Genomic DNA, 23625 nt, shown 5'->3' on the forward strand with positions numbered 1-23625 from the left:
AATTTACCTATTTTAAACTCATAGTCGCCTTTTCAGATTTCCTCTTTATTCCTCACTCCCAAGTGATGTATGGATGGGGTTTGGTATTATGGGCAGTAAAGGGCCTAGAATCAAATTACTATCTACATATATTATTTAAATATGTCTTTCACTAGAAAGTGAATCCTAATATCTAAGTGATCTAGAAACTTTTTTTATTTTTTTCATCTCAAACATACTTTTGAGATCAATTCACTTAAAGGGTAGTAACTGCCTGGCTATGTTGAAGCTATTCTTAGGAAAATTATAGTTTTAATGAATTAAGATCAGAAGTGAGTACTACCCTTCCTCCCCGCTCCCACATCATGCATTTCTATGTGTATACCGCCCCCCCCCCCCATCTTTTTTGAACATTCAGTGTCAGGAATTTGACAGCTAGTAATTTAATTCTACTTTGCTAGATTTTGCATTTGCTAGTCTGCTAATTTATCAGTAGTGCTTTGCTCAACCAAACATTCCTTTCTAGAGGAGACTCAGTAGCTAATACCTCAAAGTTCAGTGGATGTCTTGCCATCTAGAAAATCTTCCAGGTAGAATAGGTTTAGAGCTGTATTTCCAAATTTTAAAATACTCAATATCTTTTCTGTTAAGTGGAGAAAAAATTCCCAGGTTATATATATGATCCTTACTTATTTTCTAGATAGTTTTTTGTACTATGAAAAGCTTTCCTATAAATATATTACATAAATATGTAATTTAGTATTACTCATAGAATAGAGAGGTTTTATTCTCAAATCCAACTTATCACCATTTCCTAGTTCATACTCTTCAGCAGTTCTAACATGGACATTTGCCTAGTAACAACCTAACTGCCTTTTTTTTTTTTGGCTCTAGTTGCTCCACTGTCCAGTTGTCATCCACACTGCTACCAGATTAATCTTCTCTAGAGGTAGTTAGGTTCTTCCTTCTCAAAAAATTTCTGTGATTCTGCTTTGCCTCCCAAATGAAGTAATTATTCTATCAACCAGGGCCTTTCAGTTTAATTTAGTAAATATAATTGAACACAATGCTATGTGTCAGGCCTTGAGCTTGGTGCTTCCTATGGTGTGAACCTAACCTATCTTCTCATGTGTTTTGTTTATCCTGGTCTCTCTAAATGGAATACTCTACCCATTATTTCAAGGCCATTTCTCATTGTCAGATTTCTAATGAAATCACCCCTACTTCTCTTCTTATTCTTGCCTTCATGGAATATAGTTTTTAAAAATATGTATTCTCCTTGGAGTACCTGAATGGCTCAGTTGGTTAAGAGGCTGATCTCAGCTCAGGTCATGATTTCACAGTTCGTTAGTTGGAGCCCTGCAAACACGTGAGCTCCAGCCCCATTCTCAGTGTGGAGCCTGCGTGGGATTCTCTCTGACCCTCGCTCACTTGCACCTTCTCTTTCTCTCTCTCATAAATAAAATAAAGCTTAAATTTAAATTTAAATAAATAATTCTCCTTGATGCTTCTTTATTGGCCATTGTCTTATAGTACTTTCTACTTTATGTTATGGTTATGTTTATCTATTATCTCTTATTCAACTGTAAGTCCTTTGATCAGAGGATCTGTCTGATTACTCTTTGCATCTCTCCTAGCACCTGCTCTGTTTCCTGGTATATTTTGTACTAAATATATACTTGAATAATTAGATATGTAGATGGCTAACCTTTACTTTCAAGGTTTTGAGTGAAAAGTCAAATTATATTTACTGATTTAATTTTCTTTTGCTAAACATTGAAGGTTGGGTATTATTCATCAGTTTTAAAAGTAGCCATATCTGTATAATAATTTTAGTTAACATAAGATCAATAATGGAGAATTATAATTTTATTTAACTTGCCATATGTAGTGCAGGAGATTTATTGACAAGTGAATTGTTCATGATATTTTAAGAGTGGTAAGTTTGTAACTTTGAATAATTGGCCTTTTTCTTTTTTAGTGCATTTGCACAGTATAATTTGGACCAGTTTACTCCAGTAAAAATTGAAGGTTATGAAGATCAGGTATGTTTCATATGAACACAGGATCTGACTATTCTTTGTTTCATTTATAATGGTTAATGTATTCCATAAGAATTGTGAAATGGTATGTGTAAAGATTAAAAAGTGTTCATTTTAATCATAGCCACTTATGGGCAAAGTAATTGAAAATTTGGTTTCTTTTGTTGAGACCGATAATACTATTAGCAGAAAGTCCCTTTTAGAAGTGTTCAAATGTAATTCTTTTGAGATTTTAGAAAATAATTGCTTTAAATCTACTTTCTTGTTTTTTATAGGAAAAAAAATCAATCCTATATTAATCCAAAATCTAGAATATATATTAGTAAGATTTATATCATATTTTGGTTGCTCTGGAATTCTACAGTTCTTCATGTGAGTAACTTAGCATTTAGTAATTATTAAATCTTTTCTTTCCAAAGTGAAAGCTAGAATTGCTAAGAAAAGCTACCAAAGGTCACTAGTTTTGTTTTTTGTTTTTTGGGGTTTTTTTGGTTTAGAGTTACAAATAATCGAACAATGATTGTATTAATTCATATTGTGCTTTTGTGAAGCACAATTTATGTAAAACAATATACAGAAGGAACTGGTAGGTAGAACATGAGAGTTGTAACAATTCTAAGTGGCTCGTTATGTCAAAGCTTGCTTTTGGCATTATTCATTATGTAGTATGTAGTCTTGTATTTACAGGGAAAGTGTAGACAGAAGATGACTTGTAACTGCACAGAAAACAAGCATATGTGTATAGACAGGCATGTGTGTACACATATATGAACCTGTGTAGTGTTTCATTTTATGAATCTCCTAAATTTGCTTTTCCCTTGGGAAATGTTGGGTTTTGGTTTTGGTGTTGTTTTTTTTTTTTCCTTTCTTTTTCTTTAATGGTAAACAAAGTTATTGTTCATCTTTGTACCTCTGGGCACATTGACTATTATTTTCTTAAGATAAATCCCTAGAAGAATATTTGCTGGGTCCAGGGAATCCACCTTTTCAAAATAGCTCCCAAACTCATTTATGAACTTAGCGTACTATTAATACTTAAACCTAGTAAAGGTAAAACAAAAAAAGCAAACTACACTAATCTCACATGTGATCGTAGATTTAAAAACTTTAAATAGATATTAACAAATAGACTTCAGAAATATATTAAAAAATGAAATATGAAGACTAAATAGAATTTATTACAAAAATGCATGAGTGGTTCCATGTCAGACAATATATTGGTCTTCTCTATTAAACAAATCAAAGAAAAAAATTTTATGATGTATCACTAGACAGTGAAAAGGAATTTGCTAGTTCTCATTACAAAAACCCTAAGTTACCTGGGGATAGAATAAAACCTCTTAAATAGAGTAGACTTTTTAACAAAAATCACAGTAAATATCATAGACTACAAACAATAAAATAATTTTAGTTAAAATAGACAATTTGCCAGGTTTGCTTATCACTATTATCTAACATAAATGGAGGTATGACAAATAAGACAGGAGAATGAGATCTTTTAAAGCTTTAGGAAGGAAAAGAAAACTCTTAGGTGGCATGATTTATAAAACTAACCTCCCAATCAAAAGAAACTGCTAGACTTAAAAAAATTTTGTGGGATGGCTGAATTTAAGGTAAGTATACAAAACTCATTAGCTGTTCTCTATTGTGCCAAATGAGTACTTTACACTAGAAATGGTTGGAGGGGGAGGAATTCCGTTTTAAATGGTAAAACTGTGCATTAACCTAGGAATAATTTTAATATGAAAGGCAAAAGATTGTGAAGACAATTGTGGTTATCTTCTTAAAACACAAAACAGGTGAGGGGGTGCCTGGGTGGCTCAGTCGGTTGAGCGTCCGACTTTGGCTCAGGTCATGATCTCACGATCCGTGGGTTTGAGCCCCGCGTCAGGCTCTGTGCTGACAGCTCAGAGCCTGGAGCCTGCTTTGGATTCTGTGTCTCCCTCTCTCTCTCTGCTCCTCCCCTGCTCATACATACTCTGTCTCTCTCTGTCTCAAAAATAAAAACATTAAAGAAAAAATTTAAAAAACAAAACAAAACACAAAACAGGTTGTGATGAACAATGGGAAGGCAACACCACATTCCATTTTGAAATAGAAAGTTAAATTACTTAAAAATTAAAATGTGAATTTAATGTAATTTGATTAGAATCCTAATAGTTTTTTTAATTGGTCAAAATGTTCATGATTTATGCGAAAAAAATACATGCTTGGGAAAAAAACAAGGAAAATGTAAGAACAATAAGAATAGATAAGAGAATTTCTAGATAGCAGAAGATGCTTTATAACCAATGTAAAGTCAAATCAGAATGGTATTGTATAAAGTAGATAAACAGATCAATATAGCAGCATATAGAACCAGAATTTAGTCCCAGAATATATGAAAATTTTTTTATATGACAAGATCATAATTTAGACAGACAAAAAGTAAAAAATTGACACAACTGGTTTCTGTCAAGAAGAAAGTTAAGTTGAACCTCTGTCTCACAATGTACAGAAATAAATTTCAGGTAGATTAAAAATTTGTAAAATGATTAAAATTTTAAGAGAAAAGAGTCTACTTGTACAATATTAAGGCAGGAAAGACTGTCTTAAAGTCTGGAAACCCAGAAACTATAGAAGAAAAGATGGACATTTTGCTACATAATAATTATTTTAACCATAAAATGAAACAGATACCTTAAACAAAGGACTCATAAATTTATAAGACAAAAAACAACTCAGATGAAAAATATTAAAGAATATTTGTTCACAGAAGAGCAAATGGCCCACACATGAAAAGAAATTTAGATCTATGAGTAGTCAGAGAAATACAATTAAAGTAATGAGAAATTTTATACCTGTTAGACTGAATAAAGAATTGTATGCCTATTGATGATGGTAATGTGAAAGGAAGTACATCTTATATACTGTTCATAAAAATGTGGATTGTCACAACCATTTTTTGGAAGAATTAAAAACATATAGACCCTTTACCTACTGTCTCCACTGCTGGAAATCTATTTAAGAGATGTAGAAGCCTTTAATGGAAATAAAAACATTAGTATGTTAAAATTTATGTACAAAAATACTTAAAAGTTTTAATGTACCTATTCCTCCCCCCCCCCAAAAGAAAAACAGCCAGAAAATAAAGAGATGTTCCATCAGTAAAGGAATGGCAGAATAAATTATGTTATATTTACATTATGGGACATTTATGCAGCCATTAAAAAGAATAAGAGGTTTACCAGTTGACTTTGAAGGATTTCTCTAAGTATAATGTTGATGTTGAAAAAAGCCAGATGCAGAAAAATGTGTGTGCATGTGCACATTTTCATTCCATTCTTGTGAAACAGTGACCCCAAAAAACCCTGTATATGTGTGTATGTATAAATAGATGTGTATTTATGTAGGATTATAGGACTGAAAAAAATTTAGAAGAATACATCCTATGTTTACATGATTTGTTATCAGAGGGAGGGGGAAGTCCCGACATAGGTAAGGAATCAAAGATTGGGAGAGTTGGGAGGGAAGAAAAAGAGGGAAACTTTTAAAATAAAGCACAGAATATCAGATTTATGCATGTACAATTTAAATATACATAAATGAATAAGTTACATGTTTAAAAATTTGGAAGTCTGTTGAAAACAGCTGTCAATGAATAGATTATAAAAATAAGCAGGCACTTCACAGTAGATGAGATTTGGGGCCCAGGAACAATATAGGGCACACTGAAGAGTATTATGTCAGCGTTAAAGCTATTCTTGTAACCATTCTCATTGGAGGTTATTACCATTTTCCTAGTTTTGTGGACTGGAAACTGAGTACAGAAATAATAAACTGTTTATAGTTCTCAAAAAAACCCACAAAACTCCAGTAGTTTATTAAAAGATGCATTATTTTCACCAGGTAGCCAGAAGTTATACTGGGAGAAAGTCAGATCCACTAATCTAAGCTGAATGAGAATAGCCTCATTTGAATTACTATAGTTGTGCCATATAGTTAAATCCGTTGCTTGGAGTAGAATTATTTTACCATGTTAAGGACAAAGTTTAAGTGAATGTATATTAATGTATATTAGTACTTAAATGCTGTTTTAAATACTTTTTTTTTTCCAAAATTCATTGCATCATTAAAGGTATTGATAACAGAACATGGCGACTTGGGAAATGGAAAGTTTTTGGATCCCAAAAACAGAATCTGTTTCAAATTTGATCACTTAAGAAAGGAAGCGACTGATCCAAGACCATATGAAGCAGAAAATGCAGTTGAATCATGGAGAACTTCAGTAGAAACTGCTCTGCGAGCTTATGTAAAAGAACATTATCCAAATGGGGTCTGCACTGTAAGTCATCGTATGCATATTTTTTCTTCTGTCTTACGTAAATATGACAATGTTTTTATGGTCTCCTGAAATCTGTAATAGTTTACAGAACTGGTATTTTATAACTTGCCATTTTTTTCCTTGAAGTAAATATTTCTAAGAATATTTTTTCAAGAAACTCTAAATAGTAAATATATTATGATTGCCTAAAATGGAAAAATGGTTGTACCTTGAATTAAATCCATGTAAGAATTGTCCTGCATTGATTAGAGCTTGATAAGATTCTTTAATCTCTTGTTCACAACTCATCTCACTAACTTTACATCTGACTTTTTTTTCATTAAGTTATAAGCTCTTAGAAGAAATAAAATTATTTGGAAGTGGAGTCATGTCCCTGCATGTTTTATAATCAAGTTTTTTTTTTTTTAATGTTGTTCTTTCATAGGTTTAACCTATTTTTATATTTTCAGGATAAACTATGATAGTGTCTAGGAATGCTTTTTCTTTTCTTTTTCTCATAAGATTGTATCCAAATAGTCTTTTCATGTCCCCACAGTTTGTGTTTCTTTGATCCTTTCCATAGCCTGAGTGATCTTTTGAAATTCAGATCAGATCATGAAAATCCCATGCTTGAAATCATTCAAAGGTTTTTCCGTTAGTTACACTTAGGATAGAATCCAGGCTTCTGAACAGAGTCCAAACTTTTGTAGCCCTGTGGACCTGGCCTCTGCCTACCTCTGGAACCTAAGGTTACCATACATCCTTGTTTATACTTGTTTTCCCAACATAATTATTAATATTACCAGTAGTATCCCATTTCACTCTCAGAAGTTTTCTGGGTAGGACAGAAATTCATATGGTCCCATTAAGTATCTAGCTCTCAGTAATTACTTGAGGAAAAATTGCAACATAACCAAAAATACTTTACAAATTCTTTGAATTATAACCTTGTTGATTAGAATTATTTTGGAGGAATAACTCAAGAATAGATTGCTAGGTTGAGTATGACAATCTTATTTGTTCCAGGAGGATTGAAAGACACAAAAGTATCCATTACTTTTGAGGCAGTAAGCAAGAGGTGAAATGACGTCATCATATTATCACAGGCATTCTATTAATGATCTTTCTCATCTCTACGTAAATTAACTTTCTCAGCTCTGTCCTCATACTTTGTAAAATGACTAAAGAAATGGCAACCCCTAAGATCGTAAAGGAAACAAAGATGATAATCACAATGTAGATCCAATTTTTATTTGTGTGTAAACAGCCAAATTGGTATCTGTACATTTAAAATAAACTGTCCATGTGATACCTGTTTTTGGAATGAAAAGTTTGCTATGTCTAGGATGTTTGTGAATATTTTAGAGTGTAATAATGAGTTTTATTTCATAATTTAAAAAAAATTTTTTTTAATGTTTATTTATTTTTGAGACAGAGAGAGACAGAGCATGAGCAGGGTAGGGACAGAGAGAGGGAGACACAGAATCTGAAGCGGGCTCCAGGCTCTGAGCTGTCAGCACAGGGCCTGACACGGGGCTCGAACTCATGGACTGCGAGATCATGACCTGAGCCGAAGTTGGATGCTTAACCGACTGAGCCGCCCAGCAACCCTATTTCATAAATTTTGAGCTCTTGGGACATTTGGGTGGCTCAGTCGATTAAGCATCCAACTTCAGCTCAGGTCATAATGTCATGATTTGTGAGTTCAGGCTCCACATTGGGCTCACTGCTGTTGATGCAGAGCCCACTTCAGATCCACTGTCCCCCCTCTCTCTGCCCCTCCCTCACTTGTACTCTCTCTCAGAATAAATAAACATTTAATGTAAATAAATAAATTTTGAGCTCTTTCATGATTCACTAAGAATTTGTGATTATAGGTGTATGTGTTAGAGTACTTGTTTTTCTAGCAACTATATTGAAATAATGACCTACTTGGTATTCTTTTATATGTTCCTATCAAAGTGATACACAATTTTTTTTATAGATGTTTAAAGTTGAACATTCTGTGGCCCTGAATTCACTCTTCTTTTTATTTTATTTTATTTTATTTTTTTGCCATTAAGGTATATGGTAAAAAAATAGATGGACAGCAAACCATTATTGCATGCATAGAAAGCCATCAGTTCCAAGCAAAAAACTTTTGGTAAGTGACAATTCTGTGTTTGGGGAATTTTGACATTGTTTATATCCTTTGTAGTCCTTGCTTTATTAGTTGGACCTATACCTTATTTGTTTATAATTGACTAAGTGCAATCTAAACATGAAACTTTAGCTTTTTCATATAAGAAAGGTATTTGCTTCATAATCTGCATACTTATTTAAAGGTAGCAGTAAATCCATTGACACTCTGTGAAAAGAGCGTGGGATTACATTGAGTGTTTTTAGAGACTTGCAAGCAGCATCCTCAGAGAACATTTGTGGCTGTGAGCAGACCAGTTGGCAAGCCCATATGCTCATTCTGAGAAGGAATTGTTCCTGAGTGAGACTTCTATGGGAGAGGAAGACAGAGGTGATCATAAAGGAAAGAAGAGTGATTTTTCTGGTGAACTTTGGGGGCTCTGAAGTAGATGTTTTCATGTAGATTGCTTAGTGTGCTTGGTTGGCCAATGTAAGGAAGTGAGGACATGTTTTATACAATGAGGCAGATTATAATCATAATTTCATTTTAACTAGATTATAATTTTGTGATCAAATTATATTGTTGATTAATTCTTATAAAAGCCCAGTTCCCTAAAGCAATGACTTTCCCTATTAATCTTGGACCTTTGACATATTGTTGGGCTTTTTTATTTTTTGGACAAGACTGTTTCTGAGATACCTCTTTTAATAAAATTCTGAGGCTCAGCAAGACTTCATAAACTCAGAATTGAGTGAAGTGTTTACCTTTAATCTCCTGTTTTGTTAATACATGCTAAGATCATCAGAGTAATATAGTCATAATATTTGACTTGTTACCTAAGTTGGTTGTGCTCTTGAGGGTAGAGTAAGAGGTATCAGTAACCCCTATGGACTGATTTGGTCCATGGCCCAAGATTGCTCCACTGTTTAACCATCTTAGAAATAAATGCAAGGCTACAAGGTTAACCAAGAACATTTGGAGGAATGCAGATCCATTATCACTGAAGGAAAATCAATTCCATCTGTAAACATATGCCTTTATGACAAGCTTTAGTTCCCTAAAGATTCTGGTGTACAGAGTTACTTTTATGAACTTAATATAAATGTAGTGTCTCCATTTTAGGCATAAAAACTTGTAGCAGTAACCTACCAATGTCCTAAAGAAATACATCTTCACAAAATCATTATTAATTTATTGTATTTGTGCTAAGATATATATCCAAAAATCAATCTTACTGAGGTTGAACTATTAAAGGAAAATTCTTATTACTAAGTTTTACTTTAAAATGTATTGGAGATGTTATAGTGAATTTACTAATCAGTTTTCAAAAATAGAACTTACTTGAGCGTTAGCATCTGTAAAATGAAGATGATGTTTCTTCTTGACTTTTCTATTCTCACGAATTTGCTTCACAAAAATGTGAATTTTTCTCCCATACTACCACTATGAACATTGTATCATTGAAGTTAAAACTTACTTCCACTTTTTAGAAAAGATAAATTTTAAATGACATTCCAAAGTGTTAAACATGACATACCACAATAATCTCACTAAAATCTTAGTTTGTTATAAAGAAATATACTTGAGTTTGCCGAAAATACAGATGGAATAAAACTTGAAAGGTATTAATCATGGACGTTTCTTAGATTTCACTAGTACATTCTCTTCTTGGTTTCTACTGTTTCCCTAGTGGTTAGCAGTTTTTTGGAGGCCTAATAAATGTTTGTTGAATAAAAACACATTTATTAATTACAGTGTTAATAAAAGAGAAGGGAAGAATATAAAGTCTAGGACATCTCAAGTATGTACTCCATTGATAAAAGGGTACCATCTACTGAGCATCATTTACCATTACTATATGGTAGTAATGCCTTTGGAAGGATCTTTTGAAATAGTTCTTAAATTGTTACCATTACCTGATTTGGAATTACTTTTTTCTTTTTGCAGTCAGTGTTGATATATGCATGTGGGCATAATAAATCTGAAATGTATGTGCTTCGAACTCACTACTACTCAGTCCTAATACCTAAATAAAGGGAATATTGTAACTTCTTTTGGAATCATGAAATAAAAAATAAATAGACCTAGGTTCTTTTTCCAAATGAGCTACTTATAGATAATTTTGGATATCATTCAACATCAAGACATGGTATAAAATTCTCTTTTGTTTTGTAGATCAGAAACATTGTTCTAATAATAGCACTTTTCAGATGTTAAGTGTTAACTGTAGCTATGAGAGTACTCTCATTCTATGGATTTTCATGATTGGGTAGATTGCAAGAATACTGTAAGGATCCCAGAAGTAATTTTATAGCAAAGCCAGTATAGTGAATCCATTAGCTCTATGGCTATTTTAGAAATACATGGTACTGTTCAGAAAAACCTAACAGGTATCAGTTTGCATTTCATAATATGTCTTTAGTATTCAAAAAGCAAATAGAGGTAGAAGGAAGGGTTGCTGTGAAAAGGCAGAAAAAAACAGGATAAAATTCATTATCTGGGAGACAAAAATGAGTTAACAATATACTCGTTGCTTGTTTGTGATGTCACAATTTCCTACCATTAATGTTGTTAATTTGTATGCCAAAAGTTGTGTTTTTTTAAATATTTATTTATTTTTGGGAGAGCGCAAGTGGGGGAGGAGCAGAGAGAAGGAGACACAGCATCCAAAGCAAGGCTCCATGCTGACAGACTGACAGCAGAGAGCCAGACATGGGGCTCAAATTCATGAACTGCGAGGTCATGACTTGAGCCAAAGTCAGATGCTCAACTGACTGAGCCACTAGATGCCCCCTAAAAGTCCCTTTGAGAAGTGAGAAGAGGTTATACCTTTTATGTGGAAATTTAATCCTAAAACGGGAAAAGAAAAAAAAAATTGACTCGTACAACTCCTTATATAATCTAAATATCAGAACCTTGAAATGTTGTATTTCTGTCCATTCTTTTTAAAAATTATTTGGTTCACTGAATGTCAGACTGCATTGACTGTATTTGTGAAAGCCCCTGATAATCTGAACATTTATTCAGTTTATTCTTTTTTTTTTTCTAATTGAAGTATACTTGACACACAAGGTCACATTAGTTTAAGGTATACAATGTAATGATTCAGCGAGTTTATAGTTATGCTGTGCTCACCAAAAGTAAAACTGCCATCTGTCACCATACCTTATTACAATACTTTTGACTATATTCCCTCTTCCTATCTTTTTATCCTCTTTACTTATTAATTTCATAATTGGAAGCCTGTATCTCCTATTCCCTTTCACCTGTTTACTCAGTTTATTCTTTTTTTTAAATTTTTTTTTTAACCTTTTTATTTATTTTTGAGACAGAGAGAGACAGAGCATGAATGGGGAGGGGCAGAGAGAGAGGGAGACACAGAATCCGAAGCAGGCTCCAGGCTCCGAGCCATCAGCCCAGAGCCCGACGCGGGGCTCAAACTCACTGACCGCGAGATCGTGACCTGAGCTGAAGTCGGACGCTTAACCGACTGAGCCACCCAGGCGCCCCCAGTTTATTCTTAATTAAAGCGCAAGTGTGTTGGTTGTGAAGAAGTAGCTTAAGATTTTCTCCAAAAGTAGTTTATATTATTTAGTTTTGAACTGTATTTTAAGCCTTAGCTTTAGAATTCTTTAGTTCCATCCATTATATAGGCCCTTTTTTATCAATAGGATGAAGATTAAATATAGCTCATAACTGAACTTAACCCTTTGATTCTTTTAAATATTTCAGTGATTAAAAAATGAATATCCGGTGTCCTTCCCACTTACTCTCATGCTGTAGCACTACATTTAAATCTGGAACTTAAAATTTATTCAAATTATTTTCCCTACCTTATTTACAGCTGCTGTTTTTATTTTTAAGGAATGGTCGTTGGAGGTCAGAGTGGAAGTTTACAATCACTCCTTCAACCACTCAGGTGGTTGGCATCTTGAAAATTCAGGTATGAAATAAAAAGTATTTGCTTACTGATCTTGAGATGATTCTGAACAGAGAAACAACTAATTCATAAGTTTACATTTTCTTAGTACACAATCACCATTTCTTTTCCAGATCTTTGTTTTGAGGTAATGGGAAAAACAAGTAGTGCTGATTTCATCTTTCAAATAACCTTGCAGTCATCAAAAATCTGCAAAGATAGCTTACAGATTCTCAAAACACAGCTAAAATTAGATGCTACCATTTGGTCTTCTCATCATACAGTTTGTTCATCCAAGCATCCTCTGAATTTGAGTTGTGCTGTTCTGTCTTCTGAATTAGGTGGAATTGTGAAGTTTAATATTAGTATATGTATGTGTATTGGATTATAAATACCTATTTATTATATGTATATATTAATATATGTACCTATGACATATATCCTTTAAGTATCTTCTGTGCTCCTATTTGGTTTCTTATAAGAAATCCACCATAATTGAATTTTTTGACTCTTAATGTAAACTCAAATGTTTATATAGAAAAACCTTTAATAACTAAGGCCAAGTATTTGAATATAAATATTACTAAACAAGTTAAAGGAAATGACTTTTTCTGTCTTGGTTCACTTACTTATTCAGTACATTTGTTAACTACCATGAAAGGTGTTGTGCTAAAAGCCATAAAGGAATAAAGATGTATCAGATACTGCTCTTCTATCATTTGACTCCACTATACATTTCTTACCTTTATCCTATTGCTTTTATGTCTCAGTATAACTGTCCATTAAGGGCAAGAGAATAGAGGCTAAGAGCATGGATTTTGAAAGCAGACTGCCTGGGTTTGAATCCCAGCACTGTTCGCTTAGTTGTGTGACACCCGGAAGTCATTTAATTTAGCCATTTTTGCTTGTTTCCTCATAAGTCAAAAAACGAAAACAGCAATAGAAAGCTCAGATGATTGCCTGAAGATTAGTTGATACGGGCAAAATGGTTAGAACAGAGCCAGACTTGAAATTCTTGATAAATGATGACCAATGAGGCCGATAGTTAGGCATCAGTAGCTTTCACCTGGATAATTTCTAAAATGAAGCCTCTAAGCCTCTGTTGAGCCAAAGCTTGTTGAGAACTGGAATTTTCTAGCTCACAGTTCTATCTTCATCAGTTAGCATGTTGCCTAGCATATAATTGTTATTTTGTTGAGTTACTGGACCCTTTGCCATCCCCTCATCTATTTTTCACATTGCCACCATCACAAAGATAATTTTTAAAAATGTAAATCTAGATATATTACTTTCTTACTTAAGACCACTCTAACCTACTAGATAGTCCAGACATATTTGCATGGCATATAAGGCCCAAAGTTGACTTGTCTTTATGTATTTATTTCTCTAGCCACTCTTCTCTCTCTCCAATCTCACACACACGCCAGCTATAAGTATCTCCAAGCCTTCCTAAAGAGTGCTGTTCTCTAAGTTCAGTTGCCTTACCTTCCCTGGTTTAATTGTTGTCATACTCATATTGCTAAATGCAAGTATTGTTGCCTCTTTTCTGAAATCCTTCTTTAAATCTCATAGTCTCAAGACTTTGTACATAACTCTTACTGTGTTGTGTTGGAATATAAGGCCAGGGACTCTCTTTTTTTAAAAGCTGTGCGTCCCTAGAACTTTCTGTAGTAGCAGGCATATATAGTAATCACTCAATGTTTATTGAATAAATTCGTGTCTGAATTCGAGGAATTAAATGGTTGGTGGAAACGCACAAAAGAGGAGCAACATTTGGGAGGGAATATTGTGAGCTCAATTTTGGATATCTTGAGTTTAGATATCAGTAGAGTATATTATGAGGTAAAAACGTCCAGTAGTCAGGTTGGTGGAGGGCTTGCCTGAGTAAATGCATGAACTGCAAATTTGTTTCCTCACTAGACTGAGAGCAGAAAGTTTCACTGGGGTTTGAAAGGTCAGGAGCTCAGCAGAAAAGTCTAGGTTTAGAGTGGAAATTGATAGTCATTTGCACTGATGTGATTGTTGAAGCTGTGAAGATCTTGATGATTCCTGTAATGTGGTCTCTATAATTTCTTTTTCTAATAGGTTCATTATTATGAAGATGGTAATGTTCAGTTAGTGAGTCATAAAGATATACAAGATTCCCTAACAGTGTCTGTAAGTAATTAATTCCAAAATAAAATTTCAACAACCTAATGCTTCTATAAAACCAGAACAGTTTTGGAATTAATGTTTTAAGTAATATTTCTGCTTCTGATTGAAGTGTTTTTAGGTAGATTAAAGATGGTAAGTAACTAGAAATCTGTACCTGACTTTTTTGGCAGCCTTACTGAGATATAATTCACATACCATTCAATTTACTCATTTAAAGTATAAAATTCCATGTTTTTTTAGTATATAAGCAAGATTGTGCAATAATCACCAGAATCTAATTTAGAACTTTTTTGTCTTCCAAAAACCCAGTACCCTTTAGCAGTCACTCCCCATCCCCCCACCAGCCCTTTCTCCAAACCCCTCTTAGCCCATAGGCAACTGTGAATTTATTTTTTAACTCTATGGACTTGCTTATTCTGGACATTTCACGTAAATGGGATCCTACAATATGTGGTCTTTTGTGACTTTTTTCATTTAACCTAGTGTTTTTAATGTGTATCCATGTTGGAACATATATCAGTACTAAACACTTTTTTTATTCCCAAATAATATTCCATATACCACATTGCATTTATCAGTTGGATGGACATTTGTGTTGTTTTTTACTTTTTGCTGCTGTGAACCTTGTGTACTCTTTTTTGTTTTAATTTGTTTTAATTTTTCTTTGGCGGTAGTGGAATTGCTGGGTCGTACGGTCGTTCTATGTTTAACATTTGAAGAACTTTTGCCAGACTTTTTCCAAAGTGGCTTCACCATTTTACATTTCTATCAGTTGCCTATGAGGGCTCCAATTTCTCCACATCTTCACCAAAGGTTATGGCTGTCATTTTGATTATAACAATCCTAGTTGATATGAATGAATCTTGAATTCAGACGATGAATGAATGATGAATCTTATTGTGATTTTTATTTACATTTTCCTGATGGAAAATGATACTGAGCATGTTTTCATGTATTATTGGTTATTTAAATGTCTTCTTTGGGAAAATGTCTGTTTAGATCCTTTGTCTATTTCTTAATTGGTTATTTGTGTTTTTATTGTTGAGTTGTGATTGTTGCTTATATATTCTGGGTAGGAGTCCTGTATCAGATACAGGATTTGCCAATATTTTCTCCTGTTCCATGTGTCTTGATCGTATCATTTGCAGAACAAAAGATTTTAGTTTGGATGTAGTCTAATTTATTTTTTTGTTCTTGTTACTTGTATTTTTGGTATATTAATAGAAACCTTTGCCTAACCCAAGGTCATGAAGATTTACCCCAGTATTTTTTTCTGAGAAAATTGTAGTTTTACCTCTTAAATTTAGGTCTTTGATTGTGTACTTAACTTTTAAACTATTTTTTTCTCCTCTATCTGGATTATGATTTAATGAAGTTTTTCTGAAGTTCAGCTTTCAAATTCAAGAAACTTTGAACTTGCTTTTATTTCCCCACAGAGTTTTCTCTTTCCATTACATATGCAGCTATTTATTTGTGGAATTTTTTTGTCCCACTGATATTAATAATATAACATTAATAGTCAAATTTTACATTTTCCCATAAATACTTTAGGTACACCTAAAAGTACCAATATATTATAAACATCAACTACTAATACACAAAATTAGCTAACCTAAAATATAAAGAGTTAATTTTTAATATAAGAAAGTGTTTGATTTAACATTAAGAAATGTGTCAATGTGTAAGGCCAGATGCTACCTGAGAAGGGAAGAGAGCTGGTATTTAAAAAAATGTTTCATTAACACTTAGATGATTTCTGCCTTTTTGCTAAATGGTACTCTACTTGTAAAATTTGCCAGTAAAATAAACTAATGTCTGGTTTTCCATGAGACACTGTATTTGGTATTGTTCTATATCATATGCATACATGTAACATTATTTGCATAACAGGGTACTTGGTACTCTCTTCTTTAGGGAGTTTGACACTGAGCAAAGATTCTTCCTACTAGACAGCTGTCTACAAAATTATAGACTGGAGTTGTGAGAGACAGCCATAGTAATTAAACTTGACTTACACGCCTTTTGTGATGCTATTTAGAAATGCATTTTTCACTTTACCTTACACAGGATTTATTTTCTTTCTTTCTTTCTTCCTCCCTTCCTTCCTTCCACTATTTTTGGACAAAAAATGCACATGTTATGGAAATATAAATAGATATATGCAAATATGTATGATACATAAAATAAGATATTAGAGAATTTTACATTACTACTGATATATGAAAAAGTCTAGATTTCTATTAACTTTTTTACTGTTAGGAAAAAGTAAAGAAACCCATATATTCCAGAACATATTTAAACACTACAGTAAATTCACATTAAACTTTATTTTTAAAAGTTTATTTATTTTGAGAGGGAGTTGGGGAGGGGCAGGGAGAGAGGGTGAGGGAGAGAATCCCAAGCAGGCCCTATGCTGCTAGCATGAAGCCCAATACGGGATCTGAACCCATGAACCACAAGATCATGACCTGAGCTGAAGTCAGACACCCAACCGACAGAGCCACCCATGTGCCCCTCACCTTTAGTTTTAGGCTTTTCCTAATATTTTTAAAATGTATTTTTATGGTGGTAAATATTGTTCAGTACCTACTTAATAATATTTAGATAGTCATTAATTAGAAATCTGTGACTACTTACCTGTAAGATTGTCAGATTCATGTTAAGTGTTATAACTGAAGTTTTTATCAATATATTTTTTTAATGTTTATTTTTATTTTTGAGAGAGAGAGAAAGAGCATGAGTGGGACAGGGGCAGAGAGAAAGGGAGACACAGAATCCGAAACAGGCTCCAGGCTCTGAGCTGTCAGCACAGAGCCCAACCTGGGGCTCAAACACACAAACCACTAGTTAATGACCAGGGCTGAAGTCAGATGCTTAACCAACTGAGCCACCAAGGCGCCATCAATATGTGTTAAGACTTCACTTTCCTTAAGCAGTGAAACCAGGCTCATTCTGTAGACTTTTAAAATATTTTTGCCTAGTTCTCCTTGGACTTAGGATAACTGATCGTATAGTATTTTCCCTTTGTCATAATTTTCATCTGTGTTATTTATTAAATTATAGTAAACCATTAACCATACATACATTGACACACTTATTTAAAAATAATACTGGTGCACACAAAAATAAACTCAAAACGGATTAAAGACCTAAATGTGAAACCTGAAACCATAAAAATCCTAGAAGAGAACACAGGCAGTGATTTTTTTTTTTTTTTTTTGATCTTGCTATTAGGATCATTTTTCAAAGTACGTATCCTAAGACATGGGAAATAAAAGCAAAAATTAACTACTGGGGCTACATCAAGTAAAAAGCTTTTGCACAGTGGAGGAAACCATCAACAAAACAGAAAGGGAACCTACCGAATGACAAGATACTTGCAAGTGATGTATCTGATAAGGGGTTAGTTAATATCCAAAATATATAAAGAACTTACACAACTCAACACCCAAAAAAACAGTTTGATTAAAAATGGGCAGAGGGGGAAAAAATGGGCAGAGGACCTGAATAGACATTTTCCAGAGAAGACATACAAATGGCCGACAGACAGATAAAGAGATGCTCAACATCATTAATCATCAGGAAATGCAAATCAGAACCACAATGAGATATCACCTTACGCCTATCAGAATGGCTAAAATCAAAAAGATAAGAAACAATAAGTATTGGCAAGCATATGAAGGAAAAGGAACCTTCATGCACTGTTGGTGGGAATGCAAACTAGTATAGCCACTGTGGAGAACAGTATGGAGGTTCCTCAAAAAATTAAAAATAGAAATACCATATGATTTAATAATTCCACTAATGGATATTTTCCCAAAGAAAATGAAAACACTAATTGTGCAAGCACCCCTTATTTTTATTGCAACCTTACTTACAAAATTTGGAAGCAACCTAAGTACCCATCAATAGATGAATGGATAAGGAAGATGTGGGAGATGTGGGTATGTGTACACACACAATTATGTATATACAGTTATACACACAGATAATGGAATATTACATATCCATTAAAAAGGATGAGATTGTGCTAGTTGCAACAACATGGGTGGACCTGCAGGGTATTATACTAAGTGAGATAAGTCAAACTGAGAGAGTCAAATACCATAGGATTTCACTCATGTGGAATCTAAAAAAAAAAAAAAAATATGTATAACCAAAAAGCAGATATAAATACAGAGAACAAACTGATGATTGCCGGAGGGAGTTGAGGTGAGGGATGGGCAAAATGGTGAAGAGGAGTGGGAAATACGGGCTTCTAGTTATGGAATAAAGTCATGGGAATAAAAGGCACAGAATAAGAAATACAATCGATAATGCTATAATAGTGTTGTACGATGACAGATGGTAACTACACTTGTGAGCACAGCATAATGTATAAACTTGTTGAATCACTATGTTGTACAGCTGAAACTACTCTAACATTGTGTGTCAACTATAGTCAAAAAAATTGGAAAACTTAAATAGTGTAGTTTTAAATTACTATTTACTTTTGGTTTTGTTTTTTATTCAGAATGAGGTGCAGACAGCAAAAGAGTTTATAAAGATTGTAGAAGCTGCAGAAAATGAATACCAGGTATGATTTTCAAAACTATTACATGATTTATATTTGCTGATAAATTATGGCACTGAAATTTTAATTTCAGTCATAAGCCTGACTTTTTTTCATTGTTTCACTATAATAAAATACAGTGTTTTGGGTTTTTTGTTTCTTTTATTTCAGTGGCAAACTTACAAAAATGTAGCCAAAACTGTTGTAGCCAACTGTAATTTCTGAGTATTGGTCACAATATGCCAAGATTTTAAATGTTTATTTTATTTCTGATTGAAATTTTTAATTTATGCAGTATTTCCCAAAGCAATTGGATTATGTATAATTTGCTTAGATCTTATTTCATTTTATACTCTACTTTTTACATTATTTATCAGCTTCTAACCTTCACTCTTGAACTTAGGCATTTAGTTTGTGGATTGGCCACATTTCTGGTCCTTGCAAACAGTAATTTGTAAAATTGTTCTGAGTGAAATAGTAAAATAGATTCACAATGAGGACACACAAATATCAAATCTAATTTGCAAGTTCATTTCATTAAATTTAATTATTCATAATGATCAGAGACTTCTTTTAGGGGCACCGGGCTGGCTAAATCAGTAGAGCACAAGAGCAACTCTTGATCTCAAGAGTTGTGAGTTCAAGCCCCACGTTGGGTATAGAGCTTACTTAAAAAAATAATAATAATAAGCTTTTTCTTAGCTGCTTTTAAATAGCATTTAAAACCACATTGGGGTTTTTATTTTACTTTTTTTTTCTACTTTTTAAAAACAGTGAAAGAGGCTGCTTAAATAAAGATTTTTCCTAAAACATCTCTTGTGTTTTATAAATTGTTCTGTTCCGATGATTTTTTAAACTTTAACTACTATTTTTCATAGACCGCCATCAGTGAGAATTATCAGACAATGTCGGACACTACTTTCAAAGCCTTACGTCGACAGTTGCCAGTTACACGCACTAAGATCGATTGGAACAAGATCCTTAGCTACAAGATTGGCAAAGAGATGCAGAATGCATAAGATGAACACTGCATGACCGGATCATTTTAGTGTCTTTGCGTTTTAAAAAAAATCATTGCAAAAGTATTCAGAACTGTCAGGCTACCCAGTCAGGTGGGCTGTTGCCATTTAAAATCACTGTAATTAATTAGTTTGGTTAGAGCACAAAGCTTAGCTAATCAACCATTATTTTTTTCATTTCTTTTGTTCACAGAGGATTGAAAATCAGTTAAGTTTAAATGTCTTTTACTTTCTGTTATACCTATCTTTCTTACAATTAAGAGATGATTCCTCTAGTTTAATGTTAAAAGTTTTTGAAGTTTTCAAAAATATTTTACTTATCGTAACCCTAAAATTATTGTCTTTTGGTTTATGAAGTGGGTAACTTTTGATATTTGCCCAGTTCTTTTTAATGGGGTCAATAATGGACATTCTAGTTTAAGGTGGTTGATGGATTTAGCCATATATGCTGCTAAAGAAATTGTCTACCTTTTCCCCCTCACCTCTTCCATCTATGTAAGATTGAGATTAGAGGGAAAGCATTTTCTATATCAATTGTGTTTGAACCTTTCAAGAAGGTTATTTAGCTAGCTTAGTGTTTAACTAAACTTTTTTTAAATGAGGCCAAGGTCTAATGCTGTTTTGAGATTCTGAAATTAAATGAAAATACTTATTTCAGAAATGCATTTAATGCTTCTTTTCTTGTGACAGTTACGCAAATTAGCTTGAATTCCATATGTCCCTGAGTTATTTTTATCATAAAGCCACAAATGTATTATAACAAGGCAAATTGTAATATATATAATCCTGAACTCATGACCATGTCTCAGTTTATTTCTTTTCTTGGATTGAAAAGTACTGAAATTCAGTGTGACATTAAAATGAAAATTTTCCTATTTATTTGAGTAGAATATCACTTATCAGTGAGTCACATACTATTTTAAAATACTTTCTTTGGATATTGTGATTCTTAACTGGTTGTAAATTAGAAAAGCTGGGAGTACATATGGTGTGCATTACAGTCTAAATTTTTCCGTCTTCCTATGCATCATAAGCATGTTTGTAATATTTTAAAATATACATGTACTGATGCTACAGGATTTCAAACCTGTGGTGAATGTTAGTATTTACTATAGAGAGTGGGGTGGATTTATGGTTTCATTCAATCGAGTATTGCTTATTATACTCCAGTGGAATCCCTTCCTCACATACTCCTGCAGATGTCTGGGCCTGGAAGTGTTTTTTTTTAAAACACCACTTTTATTATGTACAATAAAATATTTCATTAGCTTGAATTGTATAGAATTTAAAAATTTCTCAGTGAAAGCATGTTATTTAATTCCTTTTTAAAAATCAGTGTTGGGCATTGAAAACATTGAGAATTTAATATGAAATTTGATGGTTTTGGTTAAATTGTTTTCTCTAATTTTAAAATACAAGTTTTGCCATATTGGGATTTCTGAAGAAAATGAATTAGCAATGTTATTTTATCTCTTCCCTTTTTAAAAAGACATTTTCAAAAGTCTTATGATAATTCTGAGCTAAGTACTAGATGAATCTTAATAGGCTAGCTCAGTCATATCAGTTAGACTGTCATGGTGTGTATCCCCTGAAGGTCAATTACTTTGGCTATTTTATGGTCTAGAGTGTTGTCTTGAAAATACATGCAGTTGTCTTGAAGGTGGTGCCTTAAGGCTGAAGTATGAAGGCTAGGGCAGAATTAGGGGAACACTTAGGAGGCTGACCTAAGTTGAGAGCAAATGCTGACTTGGTCTGAGGTGGTAGCTATCGGCTACAGAGGTGGTGAGTTTTGGGTATATGTTAAAGGTAAAATCAAGAAGATTTGCCAAAAGTTTAATTGCAGAATGTGAGATAAAGAGAAATGTCAGAGACATTTTGGGGTTGAGAAATTGGAGATTTGAGGGGAAGGGCTGGTCAGGAGCTTGGTTTTAGATTTCAAGGGGAAATACCATGTAGCAGTTAGATACTGGAGACAGGAGGTAGAGGGGTACTCTTGGCTGGAAGAATGGGGGAGTGAATGGGCCTGGGCAACAGGGTTTGGTAGCCAGGCAAAGTGAAGGCTGACTCAAGGTTAGTGATGATTTAAAGTGAGACCAGTGAGTATGGCTCTCTTAAGCGCATAAAGCTGCATGGGTGCAGGCATAGAGTAGATGAACTGAATTTAACCAAAGTTGTGGTTTTGCCAAGAGAGGCTCACTAACCACAGGAAGAGGGGGGCAGGGTTGTAATGATCACCTGTGGAATTTAAGGCAGGTAAGCGGGGGACATGAGGCCAAGAAAGGAAGGGAGGGATAGTGAGAATGGGGTACAATCAGTGGATTGCATATGGTTAGAGTTGGGGTACTAGAAGGGAATGACCCGGAAATGCAGGAAGCAGTGGTTAGGGTGAGGTGTTTAAAATTGAGATTTTGAGGAGTTAACACTTATTAGTCATAACAATATGATAAAGAGAGTTACTGGCTAAAGTAGGAGGGGGCAGAAGTTCAAGCAGCTGTGAAGCCTGGGGTTGCTGTGGGTATAAGTAAATATTCTGACATCAGTGCTGTTTTTCAGGACTGTTCCTAAATACACATTTATAATACATTTGTATGAGTTAGGTAAATATGTGGTACAGATATTCATGAGGCTTTCTCCATTTGGGATTTTGGAAACTAAAATTGGAACCAGGAACATTTTTAAAAAGGTGTTCTGGAAGTTCTGGTTCATTAAAAGTGTTCTTGAAAAGTGAAATTCTTAGGAAAGTAAAAACAACTATAGATAAATGCCACAGCGTTTGGATGGCCCTTTCTGTTGTTAAAATCATTTTTTACTGAATTCACACCAAGAACTTTGGAATGGTGTAAGATCCTTCCATGCTGATAATCAGTTTGTGCCTTTGCCAGATAGTGGGCATAAAATATAAAGGCATGTTTAGGCAACAGTTAACACAGGTATTTCGTAGTTACATGTGTGCTGTGAAACATCCTGAGAAGGATATGTATTTCTTTTCAGTTCTCTAGGATAGATTATTTAAAAGCAACAGCACAATGTACTTGGTATTCCTAAGTTGTAGTATTTTTGTCCTTGAAACTGAAAATTTTTTAAAGGCATGACTTTGTACAGACATCTTCAAATTTGATATTCTGAGTGTTACACAAAAGCTTTATTGTAGGATTGGCCAGTAGTGCTAGCTAGCTATTGAAGAATATTCAAAATACTCAATTAAAATTAAAAGAACCAGTAAAACTTTTAAGGCCTAATTGGTATTAGAAACTAATGTCAGATCATTTAAGATTAACCACACTGTGTTCAGAGAACCGGCCATTCTAGGCATTGTAGACTCAAAATATAAAATTGTTTCCTGAAGGAATCTATAAAGTAGTGATGAGTCTATGGCAGTGTCCTTTAAACTTTTTCACATCACAACATATATAGAAAGTGATGGGGGCTCCTGGGTGGTTCAGTCGGGTGAGTGTCCGGGTCTTGATCTTGGCTTGGGTCATGATCTCAGAGTTAGTGGGTTTGAGCCCCACATCTGGCTGTGCACAGACAATGCTGG

At 33.7% G+C, this 23625-nt stretch overlaps 1 protein-coding gene across 1 annotated transcript in view; it reads left to right on the forward strand.

The window, feature by feature from the left end:
* Positions 1-20882, forward strand: part of CAPZA2 (capping actin protein of muscle Z-line subunit alpha 2) — a 59539-nt gene extending 38657 nt beyond the window's left edge. Inside the window, exons 4-10 of the mRNA XM_043589320.1 lie at positions 1961-2024; positions 6139-6345; positions 8388-8467; positions 12308-12386; positions 14448-14519; positions 19030-19092; positions 19947-20882. Of these exons, the coding sequence (XP_043445255.1) occupies positions 1961-2024; positions 6139-6345; positions 8388-8467; positions 12308-12386; positions 14448-14519; positions 19030-19092; positions 19947-20087 (706 nt within the window). The 3' untranslated portion in view covers positions 20088-20882. The remainder of the gene's footprint in view (positions 1-1960; positions 2025-6138; positions 6346-8387; positions 8468-12307; positions 12387-14447; positions 14520-19029; positions 19093-19946) is intronic.
* The last annotated feature ends 2743 nt before the right edge of the window (positions 20883-23625 follow it).

This window comes from Prionailurus bengalensis, chromosome A2 (assembly GCF_016509475.1).
Source record: "Prionailurus bengalensis isolate Pbe53 chromosome A2, Fcat_Pben_1.1_paternal_pri, whole genome shotgun sequence".
NCBI lineage: Eukaryota > Metazoa > Chordata > Mammalia > Carnivora > Felidae > Prionailurus > Prionailurus bengalensis.